At 39.4% G+C, this 25,882-nt stretch overlaps 1 protein-coding gene across 1 annotated transcript in view; it reads right to left on the bottom strand.

The window, feature by feature from the left end:
• Nucleotides 1-2,550: 2,550 nt before the first annotated feature.
• Nucleotides 2,551-25,882, bottom strand: part of PLAC8 (placenta associated 8) — a 32,907-nt gene continuing 9,575 nt past the window's right edge. The window contains exons 2-5 of the mRNA XM_022599375.2: nt 21,244-21,385; nt 19,455-19,579; nt 14,211-14,325; nt 2,551-2,874 (exon numbers count right to left, since the gene is read on the bottom strand). Coding sequence (XP_022455083.1) covers nt 14,221-14,325; nt 19,455-19,579; nt 21,244-21,355 — 342 coding nt within the window. The 5' untranslated portion in view covers nt 21,356-21,385 and the 3' untranslated portion in view covers nt 2,551-2,874; nt 14,211-14,220. The remainder of the gene's footprint in view (nt 2,875-14,210; nt 14,326-19,454; nt 19,580-21,243; nt 21,386-25,882) is intronic.

Here is a 25,882-nt window from a genome sequence, read left to right on the forward strand (position 1 = left end):
AAATGGACCAATTTCTTTGAGAGACATAATTACCAAAAGCCTCACAAGAAGAAATAATCTAAATAGGCCTATATCTATTAAAAATTTTTAATCAATAATTAATAACCTTCCATGACAGAAAGCACCAGGCTCAGATGGGTTTACTGGTGAATTCTATGAAACATATAAGGAAGAAATCACACCAACTCTCTATAATCTCTTTCAGAAAATAGAAGCAGAGAACACTTCTTAATCCATTCTATGAGGCAAGCGTCACCCTTCCACCCAAAGCAGATAAAGACATTACAAGAAAGGAAAACTGCAGTCCAATATCTATCATGAACATAGATGCAAAAATTCTTAACAAAATATTAGCGAATCAAGTCCAGCAGTACAGAAAAAGAAGTATACACCATGACCAAGTGGGATTTATTCCAGGTGTGTAAATTGGCTCAACATCCAAAAATCAGTTAATGTAATCCATCACATCTACAAGCTAAAGAAGAAAAATCATTTGATCACATCAATAGGTACAGAAAAATCATTTTACAAAATCCAACACCTACTCATGATAAAAACTTTCAGCAAACTAGGAATACAGGGGGAACTTCCTCAATTTAATAAGGAACATGTACAAAAAACCTATAGCTAACATCATAATGGTGAGAAACTAGATTGCTAGATTCTTTCCCCCTAAGATCAGGAACAAAGTGAAGTTGTTTGCTCTCACCACACTTTTTTTTTTTGGCCTTACCTCATGGCTTTTCTGATCTTAATTCCCCAACCCACACCCTTGGTAGTGAAAGTGCGGAGTCCTAACCACTGGGAATTCCCTCACCACTCCTATTAAACTTTGTACTGGAAGTCCTAGGTAATGCAATAACTCCAGAAAAGGAAATTAAGCTTTAAATACAGACTGGGAAGGATGAAATAAAACTATATTCAAAGTTGACATGATTATGTAGAAAATCCCAAGGAATCAAAAACAAAAAAGAATTTCCAGCAACTAATAAGCAGTTATAGCAAAGTTGCTGGATACAAGATTAATATACAAAAGTCAGTTTCTTTCCTATATATATAACAATGAAGAGCTGGAATTTGAAATTTGAAAAAAGTATGTGTGTTGAACGTAGGGAAAATAGGGAATTTGTAGAGTGAAAAAATAGTGGGAGAATAGGCTAACGAGGTAGATTGAGGTTATATTGTGAAGCACCAGGCAAATTTTTTTAGGATGTTTACAGTTTACTCATGGCAAGCTGTGTATAGGATGGATTGGAGAGAAGGCAATGGGAGCTGGAGTTACTAAAGGCAGAGAAACTAGTTCAGGAGCTTTGAATGTGAGTCTCCAAAGACATAATTAGGGCTTGGACTACATCCATGGCAGTGCAAAGAAGAGAGGACAGATTAATTCATTCAATAAATTATTTCAGTATGTATCTACTAGGTGTCAGGCATTCTTCTAGGCACCACAGATACAGCAACAAACAAAATAGATCATCCATTGGGGGTATTAAGTGGAGTTTAAGTGACAGAAGTTGGTGTTGGATTAGATGTGAGGAGAAGGGAGAATGGTGTGCTGAGACAGTTCAGGTTTCACTGATATCTAGATTTCTCACCTTAAACAACTGAGTGGTAATATCTTTTGACCTGTTGTGTAGAGAAGGGGTGGGGCACATCCATATGGACTTGTTTAGTAGGCAGCTGAAGAGACATTCTGAAGATCAATAGTAAGGGAGAAACTAGGAATACAGTCCTCCTTGGTGTATAGGAGGCGTTTGAAGACACGGGAGTAGAGGACTCTAAGAAGAACATGAGTTGCAAAAGGAGTGGACCCAGGAAAGAACCTTGCAAAGTACCTACATCTATAAGGCAAGTAAAGAAGGGCAAAACACTCAAGTTTGTTGAATGCCTCTTAAGTTCCAGGTGCTTTTACATTTTATCTCACTGAAATTTCACAATATACTTATAGTGAAATATCTAATTATAGTAGATAGTTTTGCCTCCCTCAACCCCCCACCCCAACAAATGAAATGGACTCAGAAGTGTAGGAGGAGAACGAAAGGAAATTAGGAAGTGAGATTTTCATCAAGGTACAATGTTGTAGAGGATCAAACAGGTTGAGAAATGTGAAAAAAATAGTTTCTTCACACATTTATGCATCAATATTTAACCAAAATTGAATCATATTGAATTGATAATTGAATTTTTATTACTTGCTCTGATACTTCATATCCAAAAGAGAAAGAAAATCAATAACACAACAACGAAACCATCAGGTATGCAGTTGGGAAGCAGAGCATAGTGCATTGTTGCTTTGTCAGCATTGATAATGCTTATAGATTACGTGAAAAGGAGCAAAAGTGTTGGCTAAATATACCATAAGTGTCTTAGAATAGTTGTCTGTAGCCGTTTTCTCTATCTCTTAAACTTCTTAGAGGAAAGAGAGCTGAGTAGCTGTGGACCGAAATCTCCTGCTAGGAAACCAAACTACGAGAACCAAATTATGAGATTGACCCCTGAAATTGACTAATGACGTAAGGACATTTTATTGAGAGCAAAGAAGCATAAAGATTCATGTTAGTAAAATCTTTTATTTGGTTTATATTTTAAATGTAATACAAAATTTATAAGCCAGAAAATTTAATAGCAAGGAGAAACTAAGCTGGACCATTTAGCAAAACTAAGGGACAACACTCCTTAAAAATAAATCAAAGTTCAATTTTTTTTACCCCATTGATTGTGATTAAACATACCAATCATATTTCAATTGCAAAAAGTGGAGAAGCACTCAAGCTGAAGAGGTGTGGAGCTGGTTTTAGTTGCTTCAGTAAGAGCTCTTCACGAGGTCAGGAGAGAGACCACAGGAGAAAGGAAAGAAAAAAAAGAGCTCTTCACCTATAAGGGACAGACAAAAAATAGGGTTAAATTTTCTCAATCTACTTTTTTAATTTTAATAAAGGTCTAATTTTAGAATCATTTTAGATTTACAGAAGAGTTGCAAAGATAGTACAGAGAGTTCCCATATAACTTGCACCAGTTCCCTTATTGGTTAACGTCTTACTGTGTTAGGTTTGTGACCACGAACCAATGTTGATAGATTATTAATCAAAGCCTATCCTTTATTTAGATTCCTCAGTTTTTACCTAATGTTCCTTTGCTGTTCCAGGATCCCATCTAGCTGGTGTATTACCTTTAGTCATCATGTTTCCTTAGGCTCCTCTAAACTGCAATAGTTTCTCAAACATTCCTTGTTTTTGATGATCTTGACACTTTTGAGGAGAATCTGCCTCAATTTTTGTATTTTGTACAATGGGTCTCAATTTTTGTTTGTCTAATGTTTTTCTCATGGTTAGACTGGAGTTGTGGGGTTTTGAGAGGAAAACCCTAGAGGTAAGGTGCCAATCTCATCACATCATTTTAGGGGTACGTGCTATCAACAGGACACCACTGATGGTGTTAACTTTGATATTAACTGGCTGAGGTAGTTTTGTCAGGTTTTTCCACTGTGAAGTTAGTTTTTTCCCTCCTTTTCATACTATACATTTTGAAAGAAAGTTGCTATGCAAACCCACACTTAAGGGGTGGGGAATTATGCTCTATCTCCTTGGGGGAGGTGTACCTACATAAATTATTTAAAATTCTGTATTTCTGGGAGATTTGTCTATTCTCCCTTCCTTGTTTGTTTTTAACATTTTTATTGGCATATAATTGCTTTACAATGTTGTGTTAGTTTCTGCTATATAACAAAGTGAATCAGCTATATGTATACATATATCCCCATATCCCGTCCCTCTTGAGCCTCCTTCCCACCCTCCCTATCCCACCCCTCTAGGTGGTCACAAAGCACCGAGCTGATCTCCCTGTGCTATGCAGCTGCTTCCCACTAGCTAGCTATTTTACATTTGGTAGTGTATATATGTCCATGCCACTCTTTCACTTCGTCCCAGCTTACCCTTCCCCCTCCCCGTGTCCTCAAGTCCATTCTCTACCTCTGCATCTTTATTCCTGTCCTGTACCTAGGTTCATCAGAACCTTTTTTTTTTTCAGATTTCATATATGTGTGTTAGCATATGGTATTTGTTTTTCTCTTTCTGACTTAATTCACTCTGTATGACAGACTCTAGGTCAATGCACCTCACTACAAATAACTCAAGTTCGTTTCTTTTTATGGCCAAGTAATATTCCATTGTATACATGTGCCACATCTTCTTTATCCATTCATCTCTTGATGGACATTTAGGTTGCTTCCATGTCCTGGCTATTACAAATAGTGTTGCAGTGAACACTGTGGTACATGACTCTTTTTATTAATTAATTAATTAATTAATTTATAGGCTGTGTTGGGTCTTTGCTGCTGTGCATGGGCTCTCACTAGATGCGGCAAGTGGGGGCTACTCTTTGTTGCAGTGTGCATGCTTCTCACTGTGGTGGCTCCTCTTGTTGTGGAGCATGGACTCTAGGCGCACAGGCTTCAGTCATTGTGGCTCACGGGCTCTAGAATGCAGGTTCAGTAGTTGTGGTGCATGGGCTTTGCTGCTCTGAGACATGTGGGATCTTCCCGGACCAAGGCTCAAACCTGTGTCTCCTGCATTGGCAGGCGGATTCTTAACCACTGCACCACCAGGGAAGCCCCATGCCTCTTTTTGAATTATGGTTTTCTCAGGGTATATGCCCAGTAGTGGGATTGCTGGGTCGTACGGTAGTTCTATTTTTAGTTTTTTGAGGAACCTCCATAATGTTCTCCATAGTGGCTGTATCAATTTACATTCCACCAACAGTGCAAGAGGGTTCCCATTTCTCCACACCCTCGCCAACATTTATTGTTTGTAGATTTTTTGATGATGGCCATTCTGACCACTGTGAGGTGATACCTCATTGTGGTTTTGATTTACATTTCTCTAATGATTAGTGATATTGAGCATCCTTTCATGTGTTTGTTGGCAATCTGTATATCTTCTTTGGAGAAATGTCTATTTAAGCCTTCTGCCCATTTTTGGATTGGGTTATTTGCTTTTTTGATATTGAGCTGCATGAGCTGCTTGTATATTTTGGAGATTAATGCTTTGTCTGTTGCTTCATTTGCAAATATTTTCTCCCATTCTGAATGCTGTCTTTTCGTCTTGTTTATGGTCTCCTTTGCTGTGCAAAAGGTTTTAAGTTTCATTAAGTCCCATTTGTTTATTTTTGTTTTTATTTCCATTTCTCTAGGAGGTGGGTCAAAAAGGATCTTGCTGTGATTTATGTCATAGAGTGTTCTGCCTATGTTTTCCTCTAAGAGTTTAATAGTGTCTGGCCTTACATTTAGGTCTTTAATCCATTTTGAGTTTATTTTTTTATACAGTATTAGGGAGTGTTCTAATTTCATTCTTTTACATGTAGCTATCCAGTTTTCCCAGAACCACTTATTGAAGAGGCTGTCTTTTCTCCATTGTATATTCTTGCCTCCTTTGTCTAAGATAAGGTGACCATATGTGTGTGGGTTTATCTGTGCGCTTTCTATTCCATTCCATTGATCTATATTTCTGTTTTTGTGCCAGTACCGTACTGTCTTGATTACTGTAGCTTTGTAGTATAGTCTGAAGTCAGGGAGCCTGATTCCTCCAGCTCCGTTTTTCTTTCTCAATATTGCTTTGGCTGTTCAGGGTCTTTTGTGTTTCCAAGCAAATTGTAAAAATTTTTGTTCTAGTTCTATGATAAATGCCATTGGTAGCTTGATAGGGATTGTACTGAATCTGTAGATTGCTTTGGGTAATATAGTAATTTTAACAATGTTGATTCTTCCACTCCAAGTACATGGTATATCTCTCCATCTGTCTGTATCGTCTTTAATTTCTTTCATCAGTGTCTTATAGTTTTCTGCATATGGGTCTTTTGTGTCCTTAGGAAGGTTTATTCCTAGGTATTTTATTCTTTTTGTTGCAGTGATAAATGGGATTGCTTCCTTAATTTCTCTTTCAGTTTTTTCATCATTAATGTATAGGAATGCAAGAGATTTCTGTACATTAATTGTGTAACCTGTTACTTTACCAAATTCATTGTTTAGTTCTAGTAGTTTTCTGGTAGCATCTTTAGGATTCTCTATGTATAGTATCATGTCATCTGCAAACAGTGACACTTTTACTTCTTCTTTTCTGATTTGTATTTCTTTTATTTCTTTTCCTTCTCTGATTGCTGTGGCTAAAACTTCCAAAACTATGTTGAATAACAGCGGTGAGTGTGGACAACCTTGTCTTGTTCCTGATCTTAGAGGAAATGGTTTCAGTGTTTCACCATTGAGAATGATGTTTGCTGTGGGTTTGTCATATATGGCCTTTATTATGTTGAGGTAGGTTCCCTCTCTGCCCACTTACTGGAGAGTTTTTATCATAAGTGGGTGTTGAATTTTGTCAAAAGGTTTTTCTGCATCTGTTGAGATTATCTTATGGTTTTTATCCTTCAATTTGTTAGTATGGTGTATCACATTGATTGAGTCGTGTATATTGAAGAATCCTTGCATTCCTGGGATAAACCCCACTTGATCATGGTGTATGATCCTTTTAATGTGCTGTTGGATTCTGTTTGCTAGTATTTTGTTGAGGATTTTTGCATCTATGTTCATCAGTGATATTGGTCTGTAGTTTTCTTTTATTGTGTGACATCTTTGTCTGGTTTTGGTATCAGAGTGATGGTGGCCTTGTAGAACGTGATTGAGAGTGTTCCTTCCTCTGCTATATTTTGGAAGAATTTGAGAAGGATAGGTGTCAGCTCTCCTCTAAATGTTTGATAGAATTCGCCTGTGAAGCCATCTGCTCCTGGGCTTTTGTTTGTTGGAAGATTATTGATCACAGTTTCAATTTCACTTCTTGTGATTGGTCTGTTCATAGTTTCTGTTTCTTCCTGGTTCGTCTTGGAAGGTTGTACTTTTCTGAGAATTTGTCCATTTCTTCCAGGTTGTCCATTTTATTGGCATATAGCTGCTTGTAGTAGTCTCTCATGGTCCTTTGTATTTATGCAGTGTCAGTTGTTATTTCTCCTTTTTCGTTTCTAATTCTATTGATTTGAGTCTTCTCCCTTTTTTTCTTAATGAGACTGGCTAATGGTTTATCAATTTTGTTTATCTTTTCAAAGAACCAGCTTTTAGTTTTATTGATCTTTGCTATCTTTCCTTCATTTCTTTTTCAATTATTTCTGATCTGATCTTTATGATTTCTTTCCTTCTGCTAACTTTGGGGGTTTTTTGTTCTTCTTTCTCTAATTGCTTTAGGTGTAAGGTTAGGTTGTTTATTTGAGATTTCTCTTGTTTTTTGCAGTAGGATTGTATTGCTATAAACTTCCCTCTTAGAACTGCTTTTGCTGCATCCCATAGGTTTTGTGTTGTATTTTCATTGTCATTTGTTTCTAGGTATTTTTTGATGTCCTCTTTGATTTCTTCAGTGATCTCTTGGTTATTTAGTAGTGTACTGTTGAGCCTCCATGTGTTTGTAGTTTTTACAGATTTTTTCCCTCTAATTTGATATCTAGTCTCATAATATTGTGGTCATAAAAGATAATTGATATGATTTCAATTTTCTTAAATTTACCAAGGTTTTATTTGTGACCCAAGATATGATCAATCCTGGAAAATGTTCCATGGACACTTGAGAAGAAAGTGTATTCTGTTTTTTTTTCATGGAATGTCCTATAAATATCAATTAAGTATATTTGGTCTAATGTGTCTTTTAAAGCTTGTGTTTAGTTATTTTCATTTTGGATGATCTGTCCATTGGTGAAAGTGGGGTGTTAAAGTCCCCTACTATTATTGTGTTACTGTCAATTTCCCCTTTGTTTTTTGTGGTACGCGGGCCTCTCACTGTTGTGGCCTCTCCCTTTGTGGAGCACAGGCTCCGGACGTGCAGGCTCAGTAGCCATGGCTCACGGGCCCAGCCACTCCGCAGCATGTGGGATCTCCCGGACCGGGGCACGAACCCATGTCCCCTGCATTGGCAGGTGGACTCTCAACCACTGCGCCACCAGGGAAGCCCTCAATTTCCCCTTTTATGGCTGTTAGCATTTGTCTTATGTATTGAGGTGCTCCTATGTTGGGTGCATAAATATTTACAGTTGTTATACCTTCTTCTTGGATTGATCCCTTGATCATTATGTAGTGTCCTTCTTTGTCTCTTGTAATAGTCTTTATTTTAAAGTCTATTTTGTCTGATATGAGAATTGCTACTCCAGCTTTCTTTTGATTTCAGTTTGCATGGAATATCTTTTTCCATCCCCTCACTTTCAGTCTGCATGTGTCCCTAGGTCTGAAGTGGTCTCTTGTAGACAGCATATATATGGGTCTTGTTTTTGTGTCCATTCAGCCAGTCTGTGTCTTTTGTTTGGAGCACTGAATCCATTTACATTTAAGGTAATTATCAATACGTATGTTCCTCTTACCATTTTCTTAATTGTTTTGGGTTTGTTATTGTAGGTCTTTTCCTTTTCTTGTGTTTCCTGCCTAGAGAAGTTCCTTTAGCATTTGTTGTAAAGCTGGTTTGGTGGTGCTGAATTCTCTTAACTTTCGCTTGTCTGTAAAGGTTTTGATTTCTCTGTTGAATCTGAATGAGATCCTTGCTGGGTAGAGCAATCTTGGTTGTAGGTTTTTCTCTTTCATCACTTTAAATATGTCCTGCCACTCCCTTCTGGCTTGCAGAGTTTCTGTTGAAAGATCAGCTGTTAACCTTATGGGGTTTCCCTTGTATGTTATTTGTTGGTTTTCCCTTGCTGCTTTTAATATTTTTCCTTTGTATTTAATTTTTGATAGTTCGATTAATATGTGTCTTGGTGTGTTTCTCCTTGGAGTTATCCTGTATGGGACTCTGTGCTTCCTGGACTTGACTGACTATTTCCTTTCCCATGTTAGGGAAGTTTTCAACTATAATCTCTTCAAATATTTTCTCAGTCCCTTTCTTTTTCTCTTCTTCTTCTGGGACCCCTATAATTTGAATGTTGCTGCATTTAATGTTGTCCCAGAGGTCTCTGAGACTGTCCTCAATTCTTTTCATTCTTTTTTCTTTATTCTGCTCTGCAGTAGTTATTTCCACTATTTTATCTTCCAGGTCACTTATCCGTTCTTCTCCCTCTGTTATTCTGCTATTGATTCCTTCTAGAGAATTTTTAATTTCATTTATTGTGTTGTTCATCATTGTTTGTTTGCTCTTTAGTTCTTCTAGGTCCTTGTTAAACATTTCTTTGATTTTCTCCGTTCTATTTCCAAGATTTTGGATCAACTTTACTATCATTACTCTGAATTATTTTTCAGGTAGACTGCCTATTTCCTCTTCATTTGTTTGGTCTGGTGGGTTTTTACCTTGTTCCTTCATCAGCTGCATATTTCTCTGTTTTCCTATTTGTTTAACCTACTGTGTTTGGGGTCTCCTTTTCGCAGGCTGCAGGTTCGTAGTTCCCGTTGTTTTTGGTGTCTGCCCCCAGTGGGTGAGGATTGTTCAGTGGCTTATTTAGGCTTCCTGGTGGAGGGGACTGGTATCTGTGTTCTGGCGGTTGGGGCTATATCTTGTCCTTTTGGCAGGCAGGGCCATGTCTGGTGGTGTGTCTGTGAAATTAGTATGACTTTAGGCAGCTTCTCTGTTGATGGGTAGGGTTGTGTTCCCATCTTGCTAGTTGTTTGGCATGGTGTGTTCAGCACTGGAGCTTGCTGACCATTGGGTGGAGCTGTGTCTTAGTGTTGAGATGAAGATCTCGGAGAGCTCTAACCAATTGATATTATGTGGGGCCGGGAGGTCTCTGGTGGTCCAACGTCCTGGACTCGGCCCTCCCACCTCGGACGCTCAGGCCCGAGACCCGGCCGGAGCACCAAGACCCTGCCAGCCATACAGCTCAGAAAAAAAGGAAGAGAGAAAAAAACAAAAACAAAAAACGAACAGACAGAGCCCTAGGAAAAATGGTAAAAGCAAACCTATACAGACAAAATCACACAAAGAGGCATACACATACACACTCACAAAAAAGAGAAAAGGGAAAAAAAAATATATGTGTGTGTATATATATATATATATATATATATATATATATATATATATATATGGAAGAGAGCAACCAAACCCCAGTAAACAAATCCACCAATGATAATAAGCACTAAATACTAAACTAAGATAAACATAAAACCAGAAAAAAAATAATGCAGAAAGCAAACCCCAAGTGTGCAGTTGCTCCCAAAGTCCACTGCCTCTATTTTGGGAACATTCGTTATCCGTTTAGGTATTCTTCAGATGTAGGGTTTATCAGGTTGGTTGTGGGGATTTAATCTGCTTCTCCTGAGGCTGCACAGAGAAATTTCCCTTTCTCTTATTCTTTCATACAGCTTCTGGGGTTCAGCTTTGGCTTTGGCCCCAACTCTGTGAGTAGGCCACCCTCAGGAGTCTGTTCCTTGCCCAGAGAGCTGCGGGTTGGCTCTCTTGCTCTCTAAGGCCAGGGGGAGGGAGGGGTACGGTAGTCATCATTGGGATGTGGGGCGAGCCTGAGGCGGCAGAGGCCAGCATGACGTTGCACCAGCCTGAGGCACGCTGTGTATTCTCCCGGGGAAGTTGTCCCTGGATCCCGGGACCCTGGCAGTGTCGGGCTGCACAAGCTCCCAGGGAGTGTGTGGATAGTGACCTGTGCTGGCACACAGGATTCTTGGTGGCAGCGGCAGCAGTGTTAGCAGTTCAGTCCCGTTCTGTGGTCCGAGCTGATAGCCGTGGCTCACGCCCATCTCTGGAGCTCGCTTAGGCAGTGTTCTGCCTTCTGTGGGCACACTGGGAAGGAATCCTCACTCCACGCACACCCCAAAACAAAGGTCTCTTGCCTCTCTGGCAGGTCCAGACTTTTTTCGGACTCCCTCCTGGCTAGCCGTGGTGCACTAACACCCTGCAGGCTGTGTTCACGCCGCCAACCCCAGTCTTCTCCCTGCGCTGTGACCGAAGCCCGAGACTCAGCTCCCAGTCCCCCCTCCCCGCCCCAGCGGGTGAGCAGACAAGCCTCTTGGGCTGGTGAGTGCTGGTCGGCCCCGATCCTCTGTGCGGGAATCTCTCCACTTTGCCCTCCGCACCCCTGTTGCTGTGTTCTCCTCCACGGCTCCGAAGCTTCCCACCTCCGCCCCTCGCAGTCTCCGCCCGCGAAGGGGCTTCTAGTGTGTGGAAACCTTGCCTCCTTCACGGCTCCCTCCCACTGGTGCAGGTCCCGTCCCTATCCTTTTGTCTCTGTTTTTTCTTTTTTCTTTTGCCCTACCCAGGTACGTGGGGACTTTCTTGCCTTTTGGGGGGTCTGAGGTCTTCTGCCAGCATTCAGTGGGTGTTCTATAGTTGTTCCACGTGTAGATATATTTCTGATGTATTTGTGGGGAGAAAGGTGATCTCCGTGTCTTACTCTTCCTCTCCATCTTGAAGGTCTCCTGCACTGATCTGTTTGTTTGTTTAGCGCTGCATGGCATGTGGGATCTTAGTTCCCTAACCAGCGATCGAACCTGCGCCCCCTGCATTGGAAGCACAGAGTCCTAATCACTGAACCCCAGGGAAGTCCCTGCATTAGTGTATTTTTGAAGAAAACTTATTCTTACATATAGGTTGGTCACAGTAATGAATAATATTGCCATTACATACATATCAGTATGGACTGATACTCAGATATTTATTTTATACTTTGGGTTATAATCCAATACTACCTTATTTTATTGCTCAAGTTGTTCCAGTTTTGGCTACTGGGAACTTTTTCAGTTCGTTCTTGTATCCCTTTGTCTCAATCTGTTTTTAACATAAATCACATTATTCTTTTATCTTTATCTCTTTATTCTCCCATTTCAGATATTTGTATATCTAAAGTGTTATTGTCAATGAATAATGTAGGGTCCAAGCTGATGAGCAGGAGTCAGGACCACCAAGATATTTTATGTCAAACCAGCTCAAAGTTTCAGTGAGATAATTTCCTTGAGGTTAAAAAAAAAGCTCAAATGCCAAGATTTATTATTGTATACGTGTGGGTAGATATTTTTTCCAAACAGTCTCATGTGCTTATTTAGGTAAAGTGTTGAAATGGTGTAAGGCCAAATCTTTGCTTTTGATCTCATCCTGTCCAATCTGTGCCACATGCCATTACCGGGTTAGTTTTTCTAAAGTATAAGTCTACATATGTTACTCCTTTATAGCCTGCAATAACTCCTTAGTGCTTACCAAATAAAAGGCCAAATCATTAGCCCAGTATTCACTACATTGCATGCCAAGGCCCCAAATCAGTTTTTAAAATCTTTCATTTCTCATTATTTTCCTACTTATACCATATGTCCCTGCCAAGTCAAACCTAAGCTCAAAAAGATGTTTTTTCCTTTTTTTGCCTCTATAGTTTCACTAATGTTGCTGATGGGAAGCAACACCCATTTCTATTCATCTTGTGTCAAAAATCTTCCCTTTTCCCCATCCAATCCATTTCTACCATTGTCTGTCCTGCCCTGTGGTCTGGGAGGCTGACCTGTGGTGCCCAGCAATACTGTTCTTCTCTCTGCCTTCCTGGTGGGTTCAACCAATGGGAAGCCCAGAAGGACATCAGAAAATGAGGTCAGGGTAGTTTTCCCCTTGTTTCCTTCCTGAGGAGTTACCCCAGGCTGCTCAGGTCCTCTCAGGGCAGCCGTCACACAGCTTTCTCCTTTGAGATGCAGGTAACTGCTCCCTCCCATCCTCCCGAGGCCTAGGGATGGTAACGGTTCAGCTGTTGTTGCACAATCCCCTGTCATTTCCCTGTACCTCCCACCCACACCTTTGTAAATGGTCTTCATTAAATCCTTGTATTATCACAGTTTGAGTGCCATCTATTTCCTCTTGTGACCCTGATGCTCACTTCCTCTTTAGAATTAAAACCACTTCTTTCAAGAAACTTTCGCTTACACTTCTCACAGGATATCATCTTTCCTTCCTCTGAGCATAAAATAGCACTTCATCTAAAGGCATTATTCAAAGTTTGCATTTTATTTGAGGGATTTTCTAATGCCTTCTTTTTGAGTATAAAGTCTCTAAGGGGAAGAGGACCAGCTTATTTCCCTTCATTCCCCACAGTCCCTAACAGTATCCTGCATGGTACATACTTGAGGCATTATTTGCTAAATGCATGAATATTTGAAAACATATCTTCCAAGAGTTATGTTTGTTAACTTATACAAAGTTCTCATTCACTTGAGAAAGGAAGTGGATTTTTGCAAAGAATGGGAAAATTAATGTTTTCTTCCCATACTCAAGATACGTTCTATAGAAGACTGACAAAATCATGTTGATTTCTACTTTACTATATCCTCAATAGCTAATTCTGAGAATCTTGGAAAAATGAGTTGGAAATGACTTGACTGAATTTCAGATGATGACATTCTACAGAACATTTCCAAATATTCTGTATTCTATTCCACCTCTTTCAAAGTTCACCTTCTCTTTCCTGTTTAACCTCACCTCATTATTTATAGATGCATTATGCCACAATTAATCCAAATATTACATAGCGTAATTTTCATTTGCTCTACTACTTTATAATTATTTACCAGTTTCTTTCATCAATTTGTTTGTATTAGCAGGGAAAGTGCTTTCCACTTCTTTTGTATCTCACCACACTCTTGTATTTTGCAAGTGGTGCTTCATTAATAGACCATCAGAATTCTGAGAAGTCTAGAGAAGTCACCATCCCTTTATTTGCTAAAATATAGTTTCAAAATATAGAGTTATTTTTTTGAACTAAATGTTTGTGTCCCCCCAGCCACAAAACTCATATGTTGAAACCCTAACCCCCAGTGTGATGGTATTAGGAGGTGAAGCCTTTGGGAAGTAATTAGGTTTAGATGAGATCATGAAGGTGAGGGCCCCATGATGGGAATACTGTGCTCATATGAAGAAAGGCCAAAACTCTCTCTCTCTCTCTCTCCAATATTTGAGGACACAGCAAAAAGGTGGCCAACTGCAAGCTAGGAAGAGCATCCTCACCAAGGAACCGAACTGGCTCATACTTGATCTTGGACTTCCCAGCATTCAGAACTATGAGAAATAAATTCCTGTTGTTTAACCTGTTTAAGCTATGTTACTTTGTTATGGCAGCCCAAACAAGCTTTCTTCATTTGAAGAAATCAAAGTCAATCTTTATATTAAGATAACATTTGAGAGACTTAAATAATTGTTATTATTGAATTATTATTCAAAATAATGCTTAGTTTACAAAGCCCTTGATTATATTTCTCAACATTCACAGATTCTGGGACTTACCATTGTTTTTTTAGAAAGTATGCATGGCTCTCCTTCTGTTGATGTCTCTCTTGATTTGGCAAAGAGAACACAGAGGACAGAAAAGGGTCACCATATAGTCATCACAAATGGATCCCTGTTTGAAAATATAAAAGAAACAGAAATGTAAAATCCACCTATTTGGGAATTAAGACTTGTGGATTTTCAAGACATTTTGAAGAGAAGCAGAAGGCATTGATCCTTTGAATTTGGAGTTTGGATGGATACATTCAGGAAAATGTTAGTTGATTTCTCTATATAGCTCCTGTCTCTTCTTATGAAATCAAATGTTTTCCTATACTCTGTGATATTGAAAATAGAAGATATCTAACCAAACTATCAATATGAGGGTAAAATAAGGAGTTTCAGAAGTAAAATCTCTTTTCTCCTCTACCCTCTCTCTTTCTCAGGAAGCTACTAGAGGATGCCTCCACCAAAGTGAAGGAGCAAACCAAGAAAGGTATAAGAAACCAGAGACTAACATGGGGGAGCGGTTAATGGAATCTCCAGTCACGGCGAAGGAGATCTCAGGGCAAAAGCAGAGCACCAGGAGTGAAAAGCATCTAGTTCAAAGGGTAGCGGGTCAGGGAGTGATTTCATCAAGGAGATGAAAATGATAGAATGTCTGATATATTGAATGTTTGGGGAAGAGATTTAGAAAACTGGGAAAGAGTTTGGGACTGCACTACTCTTAAGTAAATGAAAAACTCCTAATGAAAAAGCCAAACATTACTAATAGTAGGAAAAACAAAGTTTAGTAGAAAAGGCAATCATAGTTCACTACACGATTCAACTCAACTCTGAAGAGCAAGCAGAGCTATCATAATATAAATACTAAATACGGATTTAACCAAAATTATATATAACTATATTGGAAGGAGTGAGGTAGGGGTAGGGTGCATGTCCATGGTGGGGAAGGGGGATAAAACAGAACTAAATTCTCATCTTCCACAGTAGGAAGTCCAGAGACAATGCCCCAAACTGCAAAGTCAAAAAGTAGCAATACAAGTCTACTATTTGGAGATACGGAGGTAAACACCCAAAGATCAGCCTTGGGAAATAGGAAGTAGGGGAGAGAAGTTTGGGGAGTACTGTTTTCCTTAACAAACCTTATAAATTAGATAATTTTAAAAACTATGTGCTTGCAGAGCTTTGTTAACTAAAATGAAAGCTGTACTAGAAAACAGGGATTGGGGGATTTAGTGAGCCAGAAATCATGAGCAATTTTTGGAAAAAAAAATGAAGCAGATGGGATTACATTGATGGAGAAAGTAAAACAGAGCTAAGGAACATGAAACCTAACATAGTCAGAGGCACGGTATTAGATAAACCCCAAACCAAAAACTCTCAGTTCAGAAAGGAGGAAGAATGGGTGGGGGAATGAAAGATGAGTGGTTAACTGATGCCAGCTTGAGCAGCTGGGCCAGCCCAGAGCTGCCAGCTGTGGCCTTGCCTGGAACACAGCCTGCAGAGCAGTTTAACAGATGACCCTAATGTGGGCTTTGGGGCCCCAGAAGAGAAGAGGGGTGAGATAAGTGGGGCAGCTATTCACCTATCACGTAAGAGGTCAGACTCTCAAAGACTCACCACAAACACACTAAAAGAAATAATAAAAGGTAAAGACATTTTAGCACAGCTGAGAAATCTAAATCACTCCCACCCATGAGATAGCCAAATTATTTTACGTTTGGTATTCATCAAATGGTATTTTTTTCCTTCTTTTCATTTTTGGCTGAATAGACCTTTCCTGGTTCCTTTTGTTCCCTTTAGTAGTTTTAGATGTTCCACAACTAATTTTTATTAGCAATGACCCTTAAATTTTTACCCACAACTTAACATTGTATATTAAAAAATTTTTTTTGACATCTTTATTGGAGTATAATTGCTTTACAATGTTGTGTTAGTTTCTGCTTTATAACAAAGTGAATCAGCTATACATATACATATGTTCCCGTATCTCCTCCCTCTTGCATCTCCCTCCCTCCCTCCCTATCCCAACCCTCTAGGTGGTTGCAAAGCACCCAGCTGATCTCCCTGTGCTCTGTGGCTGCTTCCCACTAGCTATTTTACATTTGGTAGTGTATATAAGTCCATGCCACTCTCTCACTTTGTCCCAGCTTACCCTTCCTCCTCCTCATGTCAAGTCCATTCTCTACATCTGTGTCTTTATTCCTGTCCTGCCCCTAGGTTCTTCAGAACCATTTCTTTTCTTTTTTTTAAGATTCCATATATATATGTTAGCATACAGTATGTGTTTTTCTCTTTCTGACTTACTTCACTGTATGACAGACTCTAGGTCCATCCATCTCACTACAAATAACTCAATTTTGCTTCTTTTTATGGCTGAGTAATATTCCATTGTATATATGTGCCACATCTTCTTTATCCATTCATCGGTTGATGGACATTTAGGTTGCTTCCATGTCCTGGCTATTAACATTATATTTATCTTGAGATTCATCAACGTTGTTGTGGGTATAAATAGTTCATTCCTTTTTATTGCTAAGTAGTATTCTATTATATGGATAGATCACAATTTGTTTATCCATTCACCTGCTGGGGGACATTTGGGTGGTTTTTAGTTTTTGGCTATTACAAGCAAAACTGCTCTGAACATTTGTGTACAAGTCTTAGTATGGATATATATTTTTGTAGGGTAAATATCTAGAAGCAGAATGGCTGGGCCAAAAAGTAGGTGTATATTTAACTTTTTAAGAAACTGTATTTTACATTCCAATCAGCAGTGCATGAGAGTTTCAGTTCCTCCATATCTGCTCACACTTGGTGTGGTTTAGGCTGATTAATTTTAGCTATCCCAATAGGTGTGTAGCGGTATCTCATTGTGGTTTTAATTTGCATTTCTCTAATGACTGATGATATTGAACATCTTCTTATGTTCTTATTTGCCATTCAAATGTTTTCTTTTTTTTCCTAATTTTATTGTTTGGGTTAAAAATATATACTTAACATGAGACCTACCCTCTTAACACATTTAAGTTTACACAACACAACGATTTGAAGAATCCCAGAATAATTATACTGAGTGAAAGAAGCTACACACTGTATAGTTCTATTATATAAAATGGTAGAAAACGAAAACTAATCTATAGTGACAGAAAGCATATTGGTGGTTACTTGGGGAAGAGGGGAGGGGAAAGAAGGAAAGATTACAAAGGGATGTGAGTAAATTTTGGGGGTGATGAATATGTTCACTATTTTGACTGTGAGGTTTCACAGGTATATACATATGTCTAAACTTATCAAATTGTTCATTTTAAATATATGCAGTTTATTGTAAGTCAGTTATACCTCAGTAATGTTCTTTTTATAAAAAAATGTGTATTTATCTATCAATGCCAGACAAAGCCTTTAGAATATCTTTGTTTCTTCCTCTTCCTTCCAATCTTCCAAATTTTGTCAAAACCAACTAAAGTTTTAGTTTCAGACTGTTATTAATTTTTCAAACTCCTAATGAGCATTAAAAAAAATTGATTATGTACTAAGCCTTTAAAAAAGTTGATAACTTTCATGTTAAATAGTCATAGCGTAATAGATAAAGAGCTCCTACAAATCAATTAGAAAAGACAACTCAGTAAAACAATGAACAAAGTATATGTACAGATAATTTATAGAAGAAATGAAAAGGACAATAAATTTTCAAAAAGTTGCTTGATCTATCTAATAAAAATTTAACTAAAACAACAAGGAAATATCATATTTGCCTCTCCGACAGGCAACATGAAAAAATATTATATTGGCACACATATAATATTAATAAGTTATAAATTGATATAATCTTTTTGAAGGGATACTTGACAGTATTTTTCAAATTTTAAATGTGCATATCCTGTGATCTGTCAATCTAATCTAGTACATTATCCTACAAAAATACCAGTGCATGTACAAAATCATATACGTACAACTATTTAAACTGCAATATCACTTAACCTTTCATCAATAAGGAAGTGATTAAGTATGTTATCTCTATGATGGAATACTATGCAGATATTAAAAAAAATCTGTATTACAGACATAAAAGGTGTCTACCATATATTAAGTGGAAAAAACAGGTTACAATATAGTATGAACTCATTAAAAAAAAAAAAAGCAATAAAAGAGCCCTGCAAATCCCAAACCCCATATGTCTAGATCTATAGCTATAGCTACATCTAATCTATATGTATATGCCTTATAGGCACAGGAAAAAGAAACCTGAGGAAGGAGACCACCAAGTTACTAATAGAATTTATCACTGAGTAGAGATTTTCACTTTTTATTTTATATACCTCTGTGTTTGGATTTGTCATAAAATTACCTATATATGTATTATTTTGTATAATTAAAAAAGTAAGAAATATTTTCAAATGAAAAAATAAAATAATTTCAATGGAATAAGATAAGTTCCTAAAATATTTTGCCTATTTATTTATTTATTTTTGCTGTACGTGGGCCTCCCACTGTTGTGGCCTCTCCCGTTGCGGAGGACAGGCTCCGGACGCACAGGCCCAGCGGCCATGGCCCACTGGGCCCAGCCGCTCCGCGGCATGTGGGATCTTCCCAGACCTGGGCATGAACCCGTGTCCCCTGCATCGGCAGGCGGACTCTCAACCACTGCGCCACCAGGGAAGCCCTCTGCCTATTTATTGATATTTGTTTCCTGTGATGGTTAATTTTATGTGTCAACTTGGCCAGGTCATAGTACCCAGATATTAGATCAAACACTATTCTAGATGTTTCTGTGAAGATAATATTTCAGATGAGATTAACATTTAAATCAGTAGACTTAGAGTAACCCTCCATAATGTGGGTGGGCCTCATCTAATTAGTTGAAGGCCTTAATAGAGAAAGAACAACTTCCCCTGAGTAAGAAGGAGTTCTGCCTGGTGGGCCTACTTACTTTATGGGGTTGGTGTAAGGATTAAATGATGTAACATATGTAATATACCTGGGGCATAGTAGGCCCTGAACATTCCTCTTCCACTGTATGACATACATTGTAAATACAAGAGTTGTTTATTTTCTAAGGTTTTCACAGAAACATAGAAGGAGGTCCCATAACCAGAGGATCTATTGCTACAGTAATGGAATACAAGGTTGCAGATGCTAGGAAACTCCTACTAATCAAATTCGTATGATGATGGGTACCATCAAATTGTCTCCATGTTTATGACAATTATTTTGAACGTGGGCGCATACTTGAATGATACAGTGTCGTAAGAGACTCACCGGGATGCCGTATCGAGTCCTGTAGAGGGTCCTCATTGCAACACTTGTTCCACACAGACAGCATTCATTCATATCAGATGCAACTTGACATGCAAGACACGTGAAGCAAAATATGCCACAGAGACCTGGACACATGAAATCAGAGGTACAAATTACTCCACTCTGCCCCCACCACAGCCGAAAGTTAGTGTGCTTTCATGAATGGCGGTCCAAATCCTGGGGCCTTTGTCACACATCCTGCTGCCAAGTCCATCTTCACTGCTTTTGCTCAGCAACGCATCAGCTTCTCCCTTCTCCCCACCCAATCATTTCTGGAATAACCACACCTTGGAAAGTCTGTATTCTTTTTGTAGTACTGCCTTCATCCATGTATTGAATGATTCACTGAAACCTAGCCATGTTCCAGAGATTATCCTCAGTACTGACAATGTCTCTGTCTGAAGTCTAGAAGGGAAGTTAGATCATATGAAAAATTCTCCAACAGAAACCTACTCAGGATGCCAAGGAGTCACTCACACAAATGGGGTCTCCAGTGCTCTGGGAAGGAAATGTTGCTTGATCTGAATATTGAAGGATGATTAGGAATTTTATAGGTAGAGGAAAGGGAAAAGAGCCTCTTTAGATAACATGGTATGTCTAGGCAATGGCTGGTTTTCATTCAACATGGCTGGAGCCAGGGATGGGATGGGGATGAAGCTGGACCCATGGCGGGTTGGAGACTGGATAAAGAGGAAGTACGAGTGCTCAGAATGGGTCATGGTAGTCATGAGGAACCTCTGAAATATTTTAAGAAGGGAGAATGATTTGGTCAGATCTACAATTAAGAAATTCTGTATGAAGATATTAAGCTCATATTAGGACTTGTAATTCACTTATTTGAGTAAAAATACTAGGGGTTAGGGGATTAGAATGTTCATCTTTAGAAGGTTTTATTATTGTGGTTTCATTATCACTATGATATGCAGATGCTGAACTGAGAAATGTAAGTCATCACCCCAGGTCATCCAGTAGGACAATGAGAGCAAATCAATAAACCCAGAACACTGTGTAGACTTCAAGGAGGCAGGAAAAAAAAACAAAAACCTCAGAGCAAAATTTGTTATATAGGCAGGTTTGTTTGTTTCCTGCTTGGTGTTGAGAACTAAGCATTTGACCTTTCTGACACCCCCATCTTCTCTCAAACTTCCTCTCTCCCAAGTTTACTTAGAGAGCTCTCATCAAAGAAACAAAACAAAAAACAAGGAGAGTCGGAGATATTTTACCCAATGAGAAGTTAATTGCCTTTAGAATTCTTTATTCTTAGGTGTATAACAAAGCTAAATGTACAAATAAAATAATTTTTCTCTGAGCTCATGCTGAAACCATGGATGAAAATTATCCCTTGTTTACTGGGCACAGTGTAACTATAAAATAATGAGTTTAATTTATGTGTAACAAGAGCAGTCTTTTTTTTAATCAAGTAAAACTTGAAATGTCTCTTTTAATATGATGTATGGTCTATTTATAGTCATTAGGCCAAGTCTGTTCATTGTTAGAGTTATCAGCTTTTTGCCTATTATCTTAACTCCAGAACTTATTTTAGGAGTAAGACTATTCTTCGAAGGGTGGAGAACAATTAATTTACAGTCCGTACAGTTTTTTTCTGTTAACAAAGCATTGCCTGACACACAGGGTACTTTGGCATCAGTGGGGAACGTTTATTACACAATAAGGGAGGAGTGAGGGAAGGATTTGGTCTTTGGTAATTCACCTCCACATCAGTTACGGGCGCAATTTCCCCAGCACTTACAGACGCCGCAATCGCTGAAGCAGTCACACATGCCCGTCTGCCAGTTAGAGGTTTGAGGAACCGGACCAATTCCAGGCTGAGTTACAATGACCACCGGAGATGGAGCTTGCATTTTCGATGCAGGGTCTTACGTGGCAGTGGTCTGAAAGGAAAAACTTGGTGTAAGTAGCCTGGAGGTTGCTCTTGGAAGCCTGTTTTGAGGCACTCTGCTTCACGGGCAAGTGAGGCAATTTAGACCAAGTGACTTGTTGACCTTTGAAGAACAGAATTTCTGCAGAGGCCCCTGGGGGAAGGGTTTCACTGAACTGGTAAAACATACAGATTCTTCTCTTGGTGTTAGGGAACGTAACAGGGTTGTAAGAACTGTTTTAAACAGGTGCCTGGTCTCCACACAAGACAGGGAAACAAATGAGGAAACCCGTGATAATGACCATGCCAACTAAAAATTGTTGCACGCTGTTTGGTTCTACAAGAACGAAGTCACCCGCCACTGCAGTCGCTGACCTTCAACACACCCTGAAAGGAGTTCAGCACGGTGATCAGGAATGCGGCACTGTGTGTTCTGGGAAACACTGGCAGAACAGGCCTTCAGAGAGTTAGATATTTTTTAGGAGAAGATTTTATGAGCCCCATTTCTTACATCTTCTCTCATCTAGAAAAGCACTAAAATCATTAACGGAGGCGTCTGCTCCCCGTGACCAGCAGCAAGCCTCTGCCAAAATGTGTGCTTGACGCACGTGCCCCCTTCACCAAAATCGCATGCATACTGACCTCCCCTCCGACCTCTTTGCAGCAGTTCCTCAGAGCTATCTGCGAGGCTGTTCTCCCAGGCTATAGTCCTCATTTGGCTCCAAATAAAACTTAACTCACAACACTCACGTTGTGCATTTTTTTTCAGTTGACAGGAGTAGTGAATTACGGAAACGGACTTCTGTAAAGATGCACCATCCTAAGCTTTTGTGTACTTGCAACCTTTCTCCTCTTGCCCCTCTTTTATGTTCCCTTTTGCTGTGGACTTGTTTCCGATGAGCAGTTGTAAAGGAAAAACTCCCCTGTTTTCTGTCTACTCACAGAACACTGTCACCTGTGATCACCAAATGTGTGGTAGCTTTTTTCCACACCAAGCAATTCTGCAACACTAGATGGGGGTCCATTGGGTTGCACCCTGCAGGCCTGCGAGCCCTGTACTTGTCCAGAGACCGAAGAAAGAGCCCAGAGTCAGTGACAGAAACATCAATGGTTTAATGGATAGGGGGATCTTACATTTCTGAAGCAAGGTCCTGGAGTGACAGCCCACCAGTCTTAGCTCCCAGGGCAGGGGATGGGGGGAGGGGGAGGTTACCAGTTTTAGGGGGGATTGACATCAGGTTGGCTCACTGGTTAGCAGGGAAACCAGCAGAGGAGCACAGCCTCTCACCACCCCTTTGATAAGCTATCACAGGGGAGATATTCTGATCTAAAACTTAGAACAATCACTAGCTGGGGCAGGGGGCAAGTGCGTAGGTATTTGCTGATTAGGGAAGGTCAGTCATCTGAATAGAATGTAGGTGAAGCAGGGACTGGTGAGCAGAGAATGTACAGAGAACAAGAGAACAGACATCTTGGGGAGCCTGCCCATACAGTGTCCTACAATTTGGCTCAATTCTGACACTGTCTACAGGAGACAGTGTCAGATTCCACGTGTTAAGGGCTCAGTCCCACAAGACTGCCCTCCCTCCCCTACTTCAGATGCCAATTGTAAGACCAGGTTGTCACCTGTGCTTCTGACCAACTAGATCAGAGGTTCCCATGACCCCTTCCTCATGTTTGATAAATTTGCTGGAGTGGCTCACAGAACTCAGGAAAATAGATTACTTACTAGATTATTGATATATTACAGAGGCTATTAAAGGATACGAATGAACAACCAGATGAAAAGATACACAGGGTGAGGTTCAGAACCTGTGGGGTTTGGGGTGGGCCACCTTCCCAGTACACCAACCCTAAAGCTCTCTGAACCCTGTCCTTTTGGGTTCTTATGGAGCCTTGATTACATAGGCATGATTGATTAAATCATTGGCCATTGGTGATTGAACTCAGTCTCCAAACCCCTCTCCCCTCCCCTGGAAGTCTGAGAGCTGTGGCAAAAAGTTCCAACCCTCTAAACAAAGATTGGTTTCCCTGGCAACCAGCACCCTCAAGGGCTTTCAAAAAAGTCACTTCATTAGCATAAACTCCTCTGTAGTTGAGAGGGGCTTGTTATGAATAACAAGACACCTTTATTGCTCTTACCATGTAAGAAATTCCAAAGATTTTAGGAGCTCTGTGCCATGAACGGGAATGAAGACCAAATATGTATTTCTTATTAAAAACCACAACATCACAGTAGTCCTCTCCAATCTTCCTTCATCCAAGTTGGTCCTTCACTTCAAATTTACCTGGAGTCTGTATCCCTCTGACAGTGCAGACTGTCAGTGCTGACAGACCCTCGGTACGTGTTAGGGGCAAGCCCTGATGGTGTGCCCCAGCAACGTTTATTATGAAGTACATTTTGTTAGGTTAGTCCTAATTTCTCTCCATCATGAGAGGCATTGTGGGGTCATGCAACATTGATTTGATTTGAAGTGAGAATATCTTTGCTCAAATTCTGATTTCCTAAACTGTGTGATCTTGGACTAGTCATTGATCAGCCTAGTTATTTAACTAGTCATTTAAATTTCCTCTTACTAATCTGTAAAAATGGAAATGGTTTCTGACTTATCCACCTTCTGTGCTTATTGAGAGTATTTTCTTTTGTCCTGTATTCTGAAGTGGAAATGTATTACATCTCAGTGTCTAGCACACTGTGAGTGAATCAAGCATATAATAAGTACTTAATTCAAGAAGACAATGAAAATTACCTTCTATGAGTACCTTCTATGAGATAAAGTCTAGGGATGAATTTAATGAACAATAAAAAAAATCAGATTAGTATCAGAGAGTATGGCTAAAATGTACAAAAATGCAGCAAGGAAATTTCTTTTGATGATTTCCATAAATATCTGTTGGCAATAATATCAGCTAATATTCATTGAAATTCTACCCTATATCAGGCACTGTGCTAGACTCACACTGTCCACTTAATGTGGCAACAGCCCTGCCAAGTAGGAATTATTATCTTTATTGAGTTGATGAGGAAATGGAGGCTCAGAGAGTTTAAGTAAATTATGAAATTCAAATCCTTCTCTGGCTCACTCCACAGTCCCTGTCCCTCCCTTTGCCCCTTAGCTTTAGAGCCCTGCTCCATCACAGCACTTATTACAGGGTGGCATTTTCATTGGTTTGTTGTGATCTCCTTGAGAACTGGAACTCTCTTTTCATATTTATTCCTTTAGCACCAACTTCAGTGTAGTCTAATAGAAGGTACTTTTCCTTGTCTTCTTGAATTAAGTACTTATTATATGTTTGATTCACTCACAGTGTGCTAGACACTGAGATGTAATACATTTCCACTTCAGAATTCAGGACAAAAGAAAAACACTAAAATTGAAAATACAGTGCTCTGAGATACTCAGGCAATGTGATTATACTAATGCTTTCTTGTATTATTTCCCTCATAGGGCAGTGTCAAAAACAAGCAAATTACCTCCATTGTTCCATATTACTTTACACTTTTTCTATTTCTTGAATTAACTGGGTTTCTTTCTAGATTGCATTGCCCAGTAATGCCTGGCTAGTTTGGTAGTTCCCATGGACAAAAAGAGAGAGCAGTATATGAAACAAGGCAACATCTTGGATGTTTTTCCACACAATTGAAAGCGTATCAAAAACGGTTCAAACATGTCTAAATCTGCCCAGGTTTCACCATAGCTAATTGTAAATTAACCAGGTCAATCATTATAAATGATCCCCTGAGTCCTAGCAAACAGCCTCATGTGAAGGACACGGTGTTTTTGGATGACTATTAAACGAGTTTATTTTTATTTTTTTAGAAAGAAGGAAGAAGCTTTAAAACGTTTATTTTTAAAGGTTTCTGTCTGTTGAACTTTATCACCATCAGAAAACAGCTCTAGGTATTTCCCTTCCCATTAGTGAGTGTGGTCTGCAAACATATATTTTTCTAAGTTTTAATAAAATGATTATAGGTACACAAAGAGAGGACAAAATCTGACATTAAGTATTAAAAAAAAAAAAATCTTGGGCTTCACTGGTGGCGCAGTGGTTGAGAGTCCGCCTGCCTATGCAGGGAACACGGGTTCGTGCCCCGATCCGGGAAGATCCCACATGCCGCAGAGCGGCTGGGCCTGTGAGCCATGGCCGCTGAGCCTGCGCGTCCGGAACCTGTGCTCCGCAACGGGAGAGGCCACAGCAGTGAGAGGCCCGCGTACCGCAAAAAAAAAAAAAAAAAAAAAAAAAAAAAAAATCTTTAAAATGAGAGAAATTTAAAAGCCCCAAGGTTGATAAATGACAAGGCAGGAACAGATAATTCACAAAAGAAGACATGAAAATGACCTTAAGTATATTAAAAAAGATGTTCAAACTCACTCAATATTAAAGAAATGCAAATTAAACACTTGTCAGGTGGCAAAAATTAAAGAGTATGCAACACACTCTTTTGGCAAGGCTGTGGAGGAACAGGTACTCATATATTTCTGGTGAGAATGCAAACTGGTGCAACCAT

The sequence above is a fragment of the Delphinapterus leucas genome, chromosome 5 (genome assembly GCF_059928025.1).
Source record: "Delphinapterus leucas isolate spDelLeu-1000000601 "Yukka" chromosome 5, BTC_Dleu_Yukka2, whole genome shotgun sequence".
NCBI classification, from domain to species: domain Eukaryota; kingdom Metazoa; phylum Chordata; class Mammalia; order Artiodactyla; family Monodontidae; genus Delphinapterus; species Delphinapterus leucas.